A 16,233-nucleotide genomic window follows, 5' to 3' on the forward strand; every position below is an offset into this window, starting at 1 on the left:
TCTGGATAAAGGAGGAGCTGGGTCTGGATAAAGGAGGAGCTGGGTCTGGATAAAGGTGGAGCTGGGCCTGGATAAAGGTGGAGCTGGGCCTGGATAAAGGAGGAGCTGGGCCGGATAAAGGTGGAGCTGGGCCTGGATAAAGGTGGAGCTGGGCCTGGATAAAGGTGGAGCTGGGCCGGATAAAGGAGGAGCTGGGTCTGGATAAAGGAGGAGCTGGGCCTGGATAAAGGTGGAGCTGGGCCTGGATAAAGGAGGAGCTGGGTCTGGATAAAGGAGGAGCTGGGTCTGGATAAAGGAGGAGCTGGGCCTGGATAAAGGAGGAGCTGGGTCTGGATAAAGGTGGAGCTGGGCCTGGATAAAGGTGGAGCTGGGCCTGGATAAAGGTGGAGCTGGGCCTGGATAAAGGTGGAGCTGGGCCTGGATAAAGGAGGAGCTGGGCCTGGATAAAGGAGGAGCTGGGCCTGGATAAAGGAGGAGCTGGGCCGGATAAAGGTGAAGCTGGGTCTGGATTAAGGAGGAGCTGGGCCTGGATAAAGGTGGAGCTGGGCCTGGATAAAGGTGGAGCTGGGCCTCGATAAAGGAGGAGCTGGGTCTGGATAAAGGAGGAGCTGGGTCTGGATAAAGGTGGAGCTGGGTCTGGATAAAGGTGGAGCTGGGCCTGGATAAAGGAGGAGCTGGGTCTGGATAAAGGAGGAGCTGGGCCTGGATAAAGGTGGAGCTGGGCCTGGATAAAGGTGGTGCTGGGCCTTGGATAAAGGTGGAGGTGGGTCTGGATAAAGGTGGTGCTGGGTCTGGATAAAGGTGGAGCTGGGCCTGGATAAAGGTGGAGCTGGGCCTGGATAAAGGTGGTGCTGGGCCTGGATAAAGGTGCAGCTGGGCCTTGGATAAAGGTGGAGGTGGGTCTGGATAAAGGTGGCGCTGGGCCTGGATAAAGGTGGCGCTGGGCCTGGATAAAGGAGGAGCTGGGCCTGGATAAAGGTGGAGCTGGGTCTGGATAAAGGTGGAGCTGGGCCTGGATAAAGGAGGAGCTGGGCCTGGATAAAGGTGGAGCTGGGTCTGGATAAAGGTGGAGCTGGGCCTGGATAAAGGAGGAGCTGGGCCTGGATAAAGGTGGAGCTGGGTCTGGATAAAGGTGGAGCTGGGCCTGGATAAAGGTGGAGCTGGGTCTGGATAAAGGTGGAGCTGGGCCTGGATAAAGGAGGAGCTGGGCCTGGATAAAGGTGGAGCTGGGTCTGGATAAAGGAGGAGCTGGGCCTGGATAAAGGTGGAGCTGGGCCTGGATAAAGGAGGAGCTGGGCCTGGATAAAGGTGGAGCTGGGTCTGGATAAAGGTGGAGCTGGGTCTGGATAAAGGTGGTGCTGGGCCTGGATAAAGGAGGAGCTGGGCCTGGATAAAGGTGGAGCTGGGTCTGGATAAAGGTGGTGCTGGGCCTGGATAAAGGTGGAGCTGGGCCTGGATAAAGGTGGTGCTGGGCCTGGATAAAGGTGGAGCTGGGCCTGGATAAAGGTGGAGGTCTAAACAGACATGAGTACAGCTTCCAGCTGTCACAGTGTTTTAAACACATTGATATTCAGGGGATGATGAAGGCAAGGCAAGTTTATTTGTACAGCACATTTCAACAACAAGGTAATTCAAAGTGCTTCACATAAAACCATTAAAAGCATCAAAACATAAGGCAAAAGAAAAGGAGATTTAAAAACAATTAAGAACATTCATTAAAACATTAAAAAAAACAGTGTAAGAAATAAAATACAGTGATAAAATGCAGAAATGCAGGAAATTGATGAATATATGAATTGAATGTGGTTCAATTAAAGGCAGCAGCAAACAGAAAAGTCTTCAATCTTGATTTAAATGAGCTGAGGGTCTCAGCAGACCTGCAGCTTTCTGGGACTTTGTTCCAGATATGTGGAGCAGAACAACTGAACGCTGCTTCTCCATGTTTAGTTCTGACTCTGGGAACAGGAAGTAGACCGGTCCCAGACGACCTGAGGGGTCGGGATGGTTCATAAGGTAGCAGCAGATCAGAGATGTATTTTGGCCCTAAACCATTCAGTGCTTTGTAAACCAACAGCAGGATTTTAAAGTCAATTCTTTGTTGGACAGGAAGCCAGTGCAAAGACCTCAGAACTGGAGTGATGTGATCCACCCTCCTGGTCTTAGTGAGGACTCGAGCTGCAGCGTTCTGAATCAGCTGCAGCTTTCTGACGGACTTTTTACAGAGACCTGTAAACACACCGTTACAGTAGTCCAGTCTGCTGAAGATAAATGCGTGGACAAGTTTTACACATCCTGTTGAGACATAAGTCCTCTAATCCTTGATATATTCTTCAGGTGATGAGCACAGCCAGTGGACCAACAGGCCCACGCTGCTCTCTGAACCCTGAAGTAATGAGGGTTGAGGTTCCTGTACCTTCATTTCAGCAGGTTGTAATGCAGAGGTGTGTATAGATCACAGCTATTATTTTACTCTTGATAAACTACTTTAGACAGAGTAGATTATCATTTTCATTCAAATAATTGAACTGGATTGAATGCATATTAATTGCAAATATAAGATAGGCCACAATTCTACCAGCTGTACAGTGACAGTGGAAGTTAATATGAAGCCGTACAGTAACAGGGTTCAATGAAACGTGCACGAGCTGGATGCTGCTGCCTACTGAAGCTCTTATTGATGCGTCCGTGTTATGAATGTCTGTCAACCAGAGTATGTTTATAAATGTTTAATCTTTTAATCAAACTATTGTCTCATTCGCTTGTCATTTAAGGTAGACTGTATGCTTTGGAATCCTCATTGTTAGTTTAAATACATCTCACTTTTGCGTGTATACACAGAGATTTCACAAAATGTTTGGTCATGGAAATGTGGTTTCGAGTCATGGAACAGTCATGTTTCTACGTTAATGTCAGGCTCGTCAATATGGGCCTCTTCAACTCCTCCAGGACGTGATCGAGGACGTCCCCTTCCCTTCTTTTACGTCACAAAACATGGCCGTGTTTGGTATCCCAGCATGTACAAAATCCTCTTCTTTGCAAAGAAAATATCGATTTTCTTTAATTTCTTTTTCACAAGAGGAGCCCAAACACACACTGTCCAAAGTCGCCATAACCGCTGCAAGTCGGGTCTTGCAGCATTTCGACGGCGAAAGATACAGTCCAGACCCGACTAGTGAATGTACTAGCGGATGTTAGCATGGAGCTAGCGGCTTCAGGAAACACAAGTACTTATAGTACAAACCGAACCTTTCTCTGACATAGCTGTCAACCAACATTCATCATTTTCACTTTTCATGTGCGGGTTTTTTCTGATGCTTCATTATGGTGAGTCTGTGTCTAAAGATGACTGGCGATCATAATGATGCTGCGTTAGCATCTGGCTCAGCGCTGTGTGTTCACTGTAATGTGTCAGCAGACCGTGCCCTGAAAACGTGGATTTGCTCCGTTTTCGTTTGACTGCATTTCATCAGTAACAGCGAGCGATACGTTGAGGCTTGTCAAGCCCTTCGTCTAGAGGAGACTTCAGGCTTTCTACCGATGTATTGCACATTGAGCTTTCCTCGGGCGTATAGTCTCCAGGGTTTTGACCAATGGATTTCCATGACTTTTCCATTGATTCAAAGTTTAAAACGTAGACAGAACGCTGCACTTTATTGAGCCAAAGGGACATTTTGATAGCTAGCACAGTTTCCATGAAGTCACAGATTACGTTTCAGGAAAATGTTTTTACAATGGGTGTGTATTGCACGGCTCGTTAGGAGCTAGCGCTAAGACCACACAAGACCACCGGACACAGGAACAGCTTCTTTCCACTGGCCATCACTCTCATGAACAATAAATAGGTTGATGTTCACATGTGTATATATATATATACACTTTTTTCTCTTGGATATGTATTTATACTTGTATTATAGCTAAATGTTTATACCTACATCCGTTCTATATATATATATATATATTTCTTGTTGATTCTGATTCTGATTCTGAGTGAGAGCATAACTGTCAGAGTGGAGCGGAGCAGGAAAATCTTCTGTGATTTTTCCAAACAAATTGCTCCAGCTCCCACAATTTTTACTCTTTATTCACCATTTATGTCCCAAACGCTTGTAAATGTTGTGCTGGTCGCAGTAAAGTGTCTGTGGAATCCAACAGACTTACACATTTGGCTCAAAGAGCCGCAGAGCGACATGAACTCCAACCAGCTGCTCCATTAGACTCCATGTTAAATCTCACCACTCATTTCTCAAAGAAAGCAGACGGGACCAGTTGTGTCTGTTGCTCTGCAGCTCACATTATTAACACCACAAAACATAAAAACACATCAACATGTTTGCCAGAGTCTTATCTTTCTCACAGTATCCATATTTTGGCACTCAGACTCCTGCTAATTTGTTAAAAGGGGTTTTGCTCAACATCACTGATTACTGTAACGTTTCTTAATCAGTCTGCCTCTAACACCAGGTGCGTCCTCACCATGGCAACCAGTTACTACACGCATGCTGTCTGTCTGTCTGTCTGTCTGTCTGTCTGTCCGTGTGTGTCAAACATGATGATTCTGTCTCCTCTCCCCCTCTCTCACCCACCCAGTCCCACCCTTTCAAAATAAAAGCCCCTTGGAGTAACTGTATCTTAATCATTCTGAGCTTCATGTTAAGTTCAAGTCTTTCCATCACAAATACAGAATGTAATTTTCAGAGGTATATATCTCAAACAAAGATGTACATGTCCAGTACAGAGATGACGGGAGACATTTGTGGACTGTCCATCACGAATGCAAGATTCAATCCAAGAAAGAATGAATGGTGAATGCTTGGTGTGAATGCGAGTGAATGCTTGGTGTTGGTCGGAGGGGCCGTTGTGCACAAATTAGTTGCCACGCTTCCGTCAGTCTGCCCCAGGGCAGCTGTGGCTACAGACGTAGCTTACCATCACCGGTATGACTGGGCGAATGGTGTGCATGGATCCTTGTAAAGCGTCTTTGGGTACCTAGAAAAGCGCTATATAAAATAAAGGATTATTATTATTATTATTATTAAGAGCATGAATCTAAAATGCAGAAAAGAGAGAAGCGATATCTCAATCGAACCTCAACGATACTACCGGTAACATCGGCGTGAGTATATATTGCGACGTCTTCGGGCAGTAGAAGCCACACTGTCAATATTTCTTGCGGAATTTTGTAGTTATTATATTGTATTCATCTGCAGAAAGAGCTCGAGATTTCATGTGAACATTGTACTGATTGTTAGCATTTAGCTCGTAGCATTTGATTCCGGTTTGAAAGTTGTCAATCAAATTGTGGACCAACCGGGTCGCTGCCCTGCTCAGAGGACCCCGGGCAGCAACAGCTGTCGACTCATCAGAGATTCTACACCCTCACCTTCACTGATCAATACCTGGGGGGCCGTTTCCCACGATCCTCTGCTCTGACTCGTCATTAGCATTTATAGCATCAGACTGCCCCCCCCCCCCCCCCCCCCGTCACAAGGTATTGATCTTCGTCCCGACCGGGGGGGGATTATCATGAGCTGTGTTTTAATTAACACTCAGTCAGTGTTGGAGAGCTGAGGCTGCAGGATGTAGAGGTCAGAGGATCCTTCAGATCCTTGCAGACACATATTCCTCTTCTGGTCCACAAGAAGAAGATCAGACTAAAACTATGATTTAATGATCTAAAATGTCACATTTCAACATAAATGTGAAACTCAGCACATCCTGCAACGTTTTCACAATAAAGGTCTTCATGATTTGTCTTTATTAATCATCTGTGATTAGATTGCATTGATAATCATCTTATTGATTCGTTTTGACAAGGAGTGAACTGTGTTGAACCAACACACACACGCATGCTACTCTAATGGTGTGTGAGCCCAGAGGACGCTTTTATTGGTCGATGCTGCCTGTTCATTGTGTGTGTGTGCGTGTGCGTGTGTGTGTGTGTGTGTGGCTGAGGTTGCAGCCTGACTGAAAAATTTCGATGAGAACAAATAATAAACTGATGCTGACGAAATCATTTCTGTCTTTCTCTCAGGCAAGAAGAGTCAGAACTGGAGAACTGGCTGCCATCAAAGTTATCAAACTGGAGCCTGGTAGGAATCAAACCAGCAACCTGCTGCAGCAACATGTCACTGCATCATGTCACTGCATCATGTCACTGCATCATGTCTGAACATCATGTCTCAACATCATGTCTCAACATCATGTCTCAACATCATGTCACTGCATCCTATCACTGCAACATGTCTGAACATCATGTCACTGCATCATATCACTGCAACATGTCACTGCATCATGTCTCAACATCATGCCACTGCATGATGTCACTGCATCATGTCTGAACATCATGTCACTGCATCATGTCTGAACATCATGTCACTGCATCATATCACTGCAACATGTCACTGCATCATGTCTCAACATCATGTCACTGCATCGTGTCACTGCATCATGTCTGAACATGTCACTGCATCATGTCTCAACATCATGCCACTGCATCATGTCTGAACATCATGTCACTGCATCATGTCTCAACATCATGCCACTGCATCGTGTCACTGCATCATGTCTCAACATCATGCCACTGCATCGTGTCACTGCATCATGTCTGAACATCATGTCACTGCATCGTGTCACTGCATCATGTCTGAACATCATGTCACTGCATCGTGTCACTGCATCATGTCTGAACATCATGTCACTGCATCGTGTCACTGCATCATGTCTGAACATCATGTCTCAACATCATGTCACTGCATCATATCACTGCAACATGTCACTGCATCATGTCTCAACATCATGCCACTGTATCATGTCACTGCATCATGTCTGAACATCATGTCACTGCATCATGTCACTGCATCATGTCACTGCATCATGTCTGAACATCATGTCTCAACATCATGTCTCAACATCATGTCTCAACATCATGTCACTGCATCCTATCACTGCAACATGTCTGAACATCATGTCACTGCATCATATCACTGCAACATGTCACTGCATCATGTCTCAACATCATGCCACTGCATGATGTCACTGCATCATGTCTGAACATCATGTCACTGCATCATGTCTGAACATCATGTCACTGCATCATATCACTGCAACATGTCACTGCATCATGTCTCAACATCATGTCACTGCATCGTGTCACTGCATCATGTCTGAACATGTCACTGCATCATGTCTCAACATCATGCCACTGCATCATGTCTGAACATCATGTCACTGCATCATGTCTCAACATCATGCCACTGCATCGTGTCACTGCATCATGTCTCAACATCATGCCACTGCATCGTGTCACTGCATCATGTCTGAACATCATGTCACTGCATCGTGTCACTGCATCATGTCTGAACATCATGTCACTGCATCGTGTCACTGCATCATGTCTGAACATCATGTCACTGCATCGTGTCACTGCATCATGTCTGAACATCATGTCTCAACATCATGTCACTGCATCATATCACTGCAACATGTCACTGCATCATGTCTCAACATCATGCCACTGTATCATGTCACTGCATCATGTCTGAACATCATGTCACTGCATCATGTCACTGCATCATGTCACTGCATCATGTCACTGCATCATGTCACTGCATCATGTCACTGCATCATGTCACTGCAACATGTCACTGCATCATGTCTCAACATCATGTCACTGCATCGTGTCACTGCATCATGTCTGAACATCATGGCACTGCATCATGTCACTGCATCATGTCTGAACATCATGGCACTGCATCATGTCTGAACATGTCACTGCATCATGTCTGAACATCATGTCACTGCATCATATCACTGCATCATGTCTGAACATCATGTCACTGCATCATGTCTGAACATCATGTCACTGCATCATGTCTGAACATCATGTCACTGCATCATGTCTGAACATCATGTCACTGCATCATGTCTGAATATCATGGCACTGCATCATGTCTGAACATGTCACTGCATCATATCACTGCATCGTGTCACTGCATCATGTCTGAACATGTCACTGCATCATGTCACTGCATCATGTCTGAACATCATGTCTGAACATCATGTCACTGCATCATGTCACTGCATCGTGTCACTGCATCATGTCTGAACATGTCACTGCATCATGTCTGAACATCATGTCTGAACATCATGTCACTGCATCATGTCACTGCATCGTGTCACTGCATCATGTCTGAACATGTCACTGCATCATGTCTGAACATCATGTCACTGGATCATGTCTGAACATCATGCCACTGCATCATGTCACTGCATCATGTCTGAACATCATGTCACTGCATCGTGTCACTGCATCATGTCTGAACATGTCACTGCATCATGTCTGAACATCATGTCACTGCATCGTGTCACTGCATCATGTCTGAACATGTCACTGCATCATGTCTGAACATCATGTCACTGCATCATGTCTGAACATCATGTCACTGCATCGTGTCACTGCATCATGTCTGAACATGTCACTGCATCATGTCTGAACATCATGTCACTGCATCATGTCTGAACATCATGTCACTGCATCGTGTCACTGCATCATGTCTGAACATGTCACTGCATCATGTCTGAACATCATGTCACTGCATCATGTCTGAACATCATGTCACTGCATCATGTCTGAACATCATGCCACTGCATCGTGTCACTGCATCATGTCTGAACATGTCACTGCATCATGTCTGAACATCATGTCACTGGATCATGTCTGAACATCATGTCACTGCATCATGTGTGTGTGTGTGTGTGTGGTAGATCCTCCTATACAGTGAATACTGATCAGTGGTTCATCCTCAGGAGAGCAGGAAGCAGATCAGGACATTATGATTAGTAATCTTGGGTTTCCAGTGCCGCGTTTTAAGGCGGACGAGTGGTTCAGCTTCTTTTAAGGTGGACTGGAGGTGAGGCTGGTCACTGGCAGAAGTTATTTGTTTTCAGGTGGACTCGAGGTGAGAGTATTGATCGGTGCTGTTGTCTGTGCTCTGCTGACTAAGCAGCCATCTCCGTCCTGCAGGAATATATAAATAGAATCAGTTGAAGTCGATCAGAATGAATGAGTCACTCTGAGCAAACTACAGTATAATCATCAAATAAGAAAATCACTGCAGAGTTAACAATTGCAGTCGGTGTGATCGGCTCCACTGAAACATCCGATCACAGAGTCCACACAGTTAGTTTGGATGAGCTTGGTGGTCTTAGTATGGATGGATGTTTATGGATGAAAACATCAACATGTAATGAGGGACGAAAGTGAGACCTCTTCCTCTGACATGAGCTCACAGCAGAGCTTCTTTTTTTTTTAATGAGAAGTTACATAAATTCTCCATATTTATTCTGATCAGCTGGAGGCTTTAATGAGGCCCGAAGCCTCCGGCAGCAACAAAGACTCTTTGTTCTCTCTCTGAGCGTTTCTGTGAACACCTTCATCCATGGACAAAATAATAGAAACACCTAGACTCTATCTGCATACTGAGCCGGTGATGATGATGATGAGTTTACCAGCTGAACGTCCAGATTCACTCAGTAACCACAGCTGTCCTAACCGTTGTTTTCATTATTGATGTATTATTTTCGCGATGAATTAAAAAATGCCCGCGATGAACTAAAATGACGAGCTGGAACACAAACCGACATGAATGATTATCCCGTAGTGATTGGCTGCTGACTAATCAATGAATCAGCGTATCGACAGAATTCGTCATATAACAGATTGTAGTCGAACAAAACCTGATATTCATAACAATGTGTTAATTTGTGTTTAATCACCTGAAAATACGAATTGTTGTGTTTTCGACATCTAAGAATGAGTCTTTTATATCTACATGTTTCTACGGGAGCCCAGAGCAGACAAACCAAAGAGAATCTTTCACGTTATGTTCCCTAAAGTCCACCGTAGTTCTCCAACACGCTGGGAAAAACTAAATCCTGCACACTGGTCCTTGAAGTGATTAATTCAAGATTCAACATGTGGAAAGAGTTCATATCGTAGGCGACTGTGTCGCATCGTAGGCGACTGTGTCGCATCGTAGGTGACTGTCGCATCGTTGACGACTGTGTCCCATCGTAGACGACTGTGTCGCATCGTAGGCGACTGTGTCCCATCGTAGGCGACTGTGTCGCATCGTTGACGACTGTGTCGCATCGTTGACGACTGTGTCGCATCGTAGAAGACTGTCGCATCGTTGACGACTGTCGCATCGTAGAAGACTGTTTCGCATCGTTGACGACTGTCGCATCGTAGAAGACTGTGTCGCATCGTAGAAGACTGTCGCATCGTAGAAGACTGTCGCATCGTAGAAGACTGTCGCATCGTTGACGACTGTGTCGCATCGTTGGCGACTGTTGCATCGTTGACGACTGTCGCATCGTTGACGACTGTGTCGCATCGTAGAAGACTGTGTCGCATCGTAGAAGACTGTCGCATCATTGACGACTGTGTCGCATCGTTGACGACTGTGTCGCATCGTAGGCGACTGTGTCATTGTTGACGACTGTGTCGCATCGTTGACGACTGTGTCGCATCGTAGAAGACTGTGTCGCATCGTAGGCGACTGTTGCATCATTGACGACTGTCACATCGTAGGTGACTGTGTCGCATCGTTGACGACTGTCGCATCGTTGACGACTTTCGCATCGTTGACGACTGTAGCATCGTTGACTACTGTGTCGCATCGTTGACGACTGTCGCATCGTTGATTACTGTGTCGCATCGTAGAAGACTGTCACATCGTAGAAGACTGTCTCATTGTAGGCGACTGTCTCATTGTAGGCGACTGTCGCATCGTTGACGACTGTCGCATCGTTGACGACTGTGTCGCATCGTAGGCGACTGTGTCGCATCGTAGGCGACTGTGTCGCATCGTAGACGACTGTCGCATCGTTGACGACTGTGTCGCATCGTAGGCGACTGTGTCGCATCGTAGGCGACTGTGTCGCATCGTAGACGACTGTGTCGCATCGTAGGCGACTGTGTCGCATCGTAGGCGACTGTGTCGCATCGTAGGCGACTGTGTCCCATCGTAGGCGACTGTGTCGCATGGTAGGCGACTGTGTCGCATGGTAGGCGACTGTGTCGCATCGTAGGCGACTGTCGCATCGTAGGCGACTGTGTCGCATCGTAGGCGACTGTGTCGCATCGTAGGCGACTGTGTCGCATCGTTGGCGACTGTGTCGCATCGTAGAAGACTGTCGCATCGTAGAAGACTGTCGCATCGTAGAAGACTGTGTCGCATCGTAGAAGACTGTGTCGCATCGTAGAAGACTGTCGCATCATTGACGACTGTGTCGCATCGTTGACGACTGTGTCGCATCGTTGACGACTGTGTCGCATCGTAGGCGACTGTGTCGCATCGTTGACAACTGTCGCATCGTTGACGACTGTGTCGCATCGTTGACGACTGTCGCATCGTTGACGACTGTCGCATCGTTGACGACTGTCGCATCGTAGGCGACTGTGTCGCATCGTTGACGACTGTGTCGCATCGTAGGCGACTGTGTCGTGTCGTAGGCGAATATGTTACAACTGTGTGTGTGCTTCTTATTCGTGTGTGTGTGTGTGTGTAGGTGAGGACTTTGCGGTGGTCCAACAGGAGATCCTGATGATGAAGGACTGTAAGCACTCCAACATCGTGGCGTACTACGGCAGCTACCTCCGGTAACCGTTACAATGACGACACACAGTCTGACACAAACACGTAGGGAAAAGTTTGTTCATTGATCTAAGTGTGCGTGTGTCTGTGTGTGTGTGTTTTTCTGTGTATCTGTGTGTGTGTGTAGCAGGGAGAAGCTGTGGATCTCTATGGAGTTCTGTGGAGGAGGATCACTGCAGGACCTCTACCACAGTAAGTGTTTTAATACCATGTACGTGTTTTGATGTTTTGATTTTTGATTTCCTCTGCTGGTTTCTGATCACATGATGTGTTTCCTGTGGTTTCTGATCACATGTGTTTCCTCAAGTTTCTGATCCCTTCAGTCAGTCGGATGTGAAACACTTTGAAGATCGTTTTAAAGAACTCGATCGGTTTTTTAGCTCCAGTTTGTCAGAATAACAGAAGTTTAACTTTCCTGCAGCTTTTTGAAGGCCACAAACCTCTGAACTCGGCACGGTAATGAGAGCGTTTTCGATGTGAGGGTGTCCATCTTTAAATCTCTTAACGCACACACACACCCGTCAGCTGCCCTGTTGCCATGACAACGTCCACATCCCCTCGCTCATTAAGGACGAGCCGGAGGCTTCGTCAGGGAGCCTTAATGAGGCCCCCAGCGGTGAGATGCCGGCCGCTCGGTTTCATTAAACCATTAAACCACCAGAGCCACCAACCACCACCGCACTGCCCCCGCTGGTCTGAGACTACGCTGGGCCCCCCTGCAGAGAGAGGAGGAGGACGACGACCACAGACAGGCTCCCTGCAGACAGATAACGATTTAAACAGATTGAAACTCCAGACAGAAAGGAAGCCTCACACACACACATCTGAACCTTTGTCAGACCGTGTTGTAGCTCCACCTCCTGCCTGCAGGTGTGTTTTCACCCGCAGATGAAGTCATCATTGCTTCATAGACCCATCCACCCTGCGGTGGGGGGTCTATGAACCACGACCCTTTGGATACCTCGGAGATATTGCCAGCCCAGTTCCGGGCCGGAGCAGATACGAAGCTATTTGCACTAGGGTCAGCCAGCTGGAGGCCTGCGTGTCAAGGTTGGCTAGCAGGCTGCAGGCTAAATGCTAGCAGCGAGGCCGGACCAGAAACTGTTGGTAGCAATAGCAGGCCAGACCAGAGACTGTCGGTAGCAATAGCAGGCCGGACCAGAGACTGTCGGTAGCATGCCGGACCAGAGACTGTCGGTAGCAATAGCAGGCCGGACCAGAAACTGTCGGTAGCAGGCCGGACCAGAAACTGTCGGTAGCAATAGCAGGCCGGACCAGAGACTGTCGGTAGCAGGCCGGACCAGAGACTGTCGGTAGCAATAGCAGGCCGGACCAGAAACTGTCGGTAGCAGGCCGGACCAGAAACTGTCGGTAGCAATAGCAGGCCGGACCAGAGACTGTCGGTAGCAGGCCGGACCAGAGACTGTCGGTAGCAGGCCGGACCAGAAACTGTCGGTAGCAGGCCGGACCAGAAACTGTCGTTAGCAGGCCTGACCAGAAACTGTCGGTTGCAGGCCGGACCAGAAACTGTCGTTAGCAGGCCGCACCAGAGACTGTCGGTAGCAGGCCGGACCAGAGACTGTCGGTAGCAGGCCGGACCAGAGACTGTTGGTAGCAATAGCAGGCCGGACCAGAAACTGTTGGTAGCAATAGCAGACCGGACCAGAAACTGTTGGTAGCAGGCCGGACCAGAAACTGTCGGTAGCAGGCCGGACCAGAGACTGTCGGTAGCAGGCCGGACCAGAGTCTGTCTGTAGCAGGCCGGACCAGAGACTGTCTGTAGCAGGCCGGACCAGAGTCTGTCTGTAGCAGGCCGGACCAGAGTCTGTCTGTAGCAGGCCGGACCAGAAACTGTCGGTAGCAGGCCGGACCAGAGTCTGTCGGTTGCAGGCCGGACCAGAGACTGTCGGTAGCAGGCCGGACCAGAGACTGTCGGTAGCAGGCCGGACCAGAGACTGTCGGTAGCAGGCCAGACCAGAGACTGTTGGTAGCAATAGCAGACCGGACCAGAAACTGTTGGTAGCAGGCCGGACCAGAAACTGTCTGTAGCAGGCCGGACCAGAGTCTGTCTGTAGCAGGCCGGACCAGAGTCTGTCTGTAGCAGGCCGGACCAGAAACTGTCGGTAGCAGGCCGGACCAGAGTCTGTCGGTTGCAGGCCGGACCAGAGACTGTCGGTAGCAGGCCGGACCAGAGACTGTCGGTAGCAGGCCGGACCAGAGACTGTCGGTAGCAGGCCAGACCAGAGACTGTTGGTAGCAATAGCAGACCGGACCAGAAACTGTTGGTAGCAGGCCGGACCAGAAACTGTCTGTAGCAGGCCGGACCAGAAACTGTCGGTAGCAGGCCGGACCAGAAACTGTCTGTAGCAGGCCGGACCAGAAACTGTCGGTAGCAGGCCGGACCAGAGACTGTCGGTAGCAGGCCGGACCAGAGACTGTCGGTAGCAGGCCGGACCAGAGACTGTCGGTAGCAGGCCGGACCAGAGACTGTCGGTAGCAGGCCAGACCAGAGACTGTTGGTAGCAATAGCAGGCCGGACCAGAAACTGTTGGTAGCAATAGCAGACCGGACCAGAAACTGTTGGTAGCAATAGCAGACCGGACCAGAAACTGTTGGTAGCAGGCCGGACCAGAAACTGTCGGTAGCAGGCCGGACCAGAGACTGTCGGTAGCAGGCCGGACCAGAGACTGTCGGTAGCAGGCCGGACCAGAGACTGTCGGTAGCAGGCCGGACCAGAGACTGTCGGTAGCAGGCCAGACCAGAGACTGTTGGTAGCAATAGCAGGCCGGACCAGAAACTGTTGGTAGCAATAGCAGACCGGACCAGAAACTGTTGGTAGCAGGCCGGACCAGAAACTGTCTGTAGCAGGCCGGACCAGAAACTGTCGGTAGCAGGCTGGACCAGAGTCTGTCGGTAGCAGGCCGGACCAGAGACTGTCTGTAGCAGGCCGGACCAGAGACTGTCTGTAGCAATAGCAATAGCTGCATGCTGGTGTGATGAATAAACAACGTTTGGTTCTGTGGTTTTGTCTTTCAGTAACTGGTCCACTGGCCGAGTCCCAGATCGCGTACGTTCTACGGGAAACACTGCAGGTAACATCCAATCAGATTCTTAGACCCTCCAGGTTCTGTCCAATCAGAATCTTAGACCCCTCCAGGTTCGATCCAATCAGAACCCTAGACCCTCCAGGTTCTGTCCAATCAGATTCTTAGACCCTCTAGGTTCTGTCCAATCAGATAGTAATACAGTGAGTGTGTTCTACAGGGACTCTTCTACCTGCACAGCAAAGGAAAAATGCACAGAGACATTAAGGTGAGCTTAATAATAATAATAAACCATTGAACTGTATCTTTTCGAGCTGTGTCATGAATTGAAGTGTTTATATTTAGCGTAGCTACAGCAGCGAGCTAACCGTTTGTGTTTCTTCTGCAGGGGGCGAACATCCTGCTGACTGATAACGGATACATAAAACTAGGTAAGTGTCACTCACCTGTCAGGGTTAGTAATGTCATGAACAGACCCCGCCCACTGACCCCTGGAAGGTAATGGGCGGGGCTTGTGATGAAAAGATGAGTCGTGGTTACATAGTGTTGACCTGTCCTCTAGTACAGTGATTCTTAACCATAGGGCCGCGGCCCATGATTGGGCCGCGAGCGCCACCTAGAGGGCCGCGAAAAACTTTCAGTTTTGCACCTGTGGGCCGCGAGGGCCGCGGGACCGCATAGGTTATCAATTGAAGACACCAGAGATATCACTGTTATCCATGAGACGCTCAGTTACAACATAGCTTCCCACCACCTGGTGGCGGTAATGCGTCAGTCAGTTGTTTAACAAGCTGCAATAAGCAGAAGAAGACACTCAGCTAGCCGCTAGCCTGTAGCGAAAGTTATGGATAAGTTATTCAAAAGAAAAAATGAAGACGACAGTGGTGCCATACCCCCCAAAAGTCTAAATGTGTGTGCAAGTACAACCCTGACTTTCTTAAGTACGGCTTTGTGAACGGAGGCAACGAGGCAGAGCCGAGGGCTCAGTGTGTGGAATGTGAGCTAATGCTATCAAACGAAGCTCTGAAGCCTTCAAAAATAAAGCGACACCAAGCGACGAAACATCCAACGCTCGTGGGAAAGCCTGTTGGGCTTCTTGTTGTGTATGCAGGTTTACATACACATGATAATAAATGTCTTTGTAATCATCACATTCTATCATCTCATTTATTTAACAAGGGTTTTGCCTGTTCAACACCGGCATCCTCGATCCCCTCCCCTTCCGTTCCTACGGCTTGTTTGCGCAAATACGTCCGTGTTTGGTATCCCAGCATGCCCAAAATCCTCATCTTTGCAAAGAAATCATCGATTTTCTTTCATTTCTTATGGTTTCTCCACAAAAGGAGCCCACACACACACTGTCCAAAGTCGCCATAACCGCTGCAAGTCGTATCTTGCAGCATTTCGACGGAAAAAGACACATTACAGACCCGACAACGTGCTAGCGGATGTTACCATGGAGCTACTGCCTTCGGAAAACGCTAATACTTATAGTACAAACCTTATCCTCCTCTTCCATAAGCCGTCAACTA

General features: G+C 48.2%; 1 protein-coding gene across 2 annotated transcripts in view; it reads left to right on the forward strand.

Annotated features, from left to right (window-relative positions):
- The window catches only part of LOC306785224 (mitogen-activated protein kinase kinase kinase kinase 3-like), a 52,722-nt gene that overhangs the window by 5,737 nt on the left and 30,752 nt on the right, over positions 1 to 16,233 (forward strand). For both annotated transcript variants that reach the window (XR_013772396.1, XM_079279512.1), the window contains exons 2-7: positions 6,032 to 6,089; positions 11,572 to 11,662; positions 11,785 to 11,849; positions 14,694 to 14,749; positions 14,922 to 14,969; positions 15,090 to 15,132. Coding sequence is in view for 1 of the 2 variants with exons in the window: in XM_079279512.1 (XP_079135638.1) it covers positions 6,032 to 6,089; positions 11,572 to 11,662; positions 11,785 to 11,849; positions 14,694 to 14,749; positions 14,922 to 14,969; positions 15,090 to 15,132 (361 nt within the window). In the remaining variant the exon portion in view is untranslated. The remainder of the gene's footprint in view (positions 1 to 6,031; positions 6,090 to 11,571; positions 11,663 to 11,784; positions 11,850 to 14,693; positions 14,750 to 14,921; positions 14,970 to 15,089; positions 15,133 to 16,233) is intronic.

The sequence above is a fragment of the Melanostigma gelatinosum genome, assembly GCF_949748355.1.
Source record: "Melanostigma gelatinosum genome assembly, chromosome: 11".
Classification (NCBI taxonomy): domain Eukaryota; kingdom Metazoa; phylum Chordata; class Actinopteri; order Perciformes; family Zoarcidae; genus Melanostigma; species Melanostigma gelatinosum.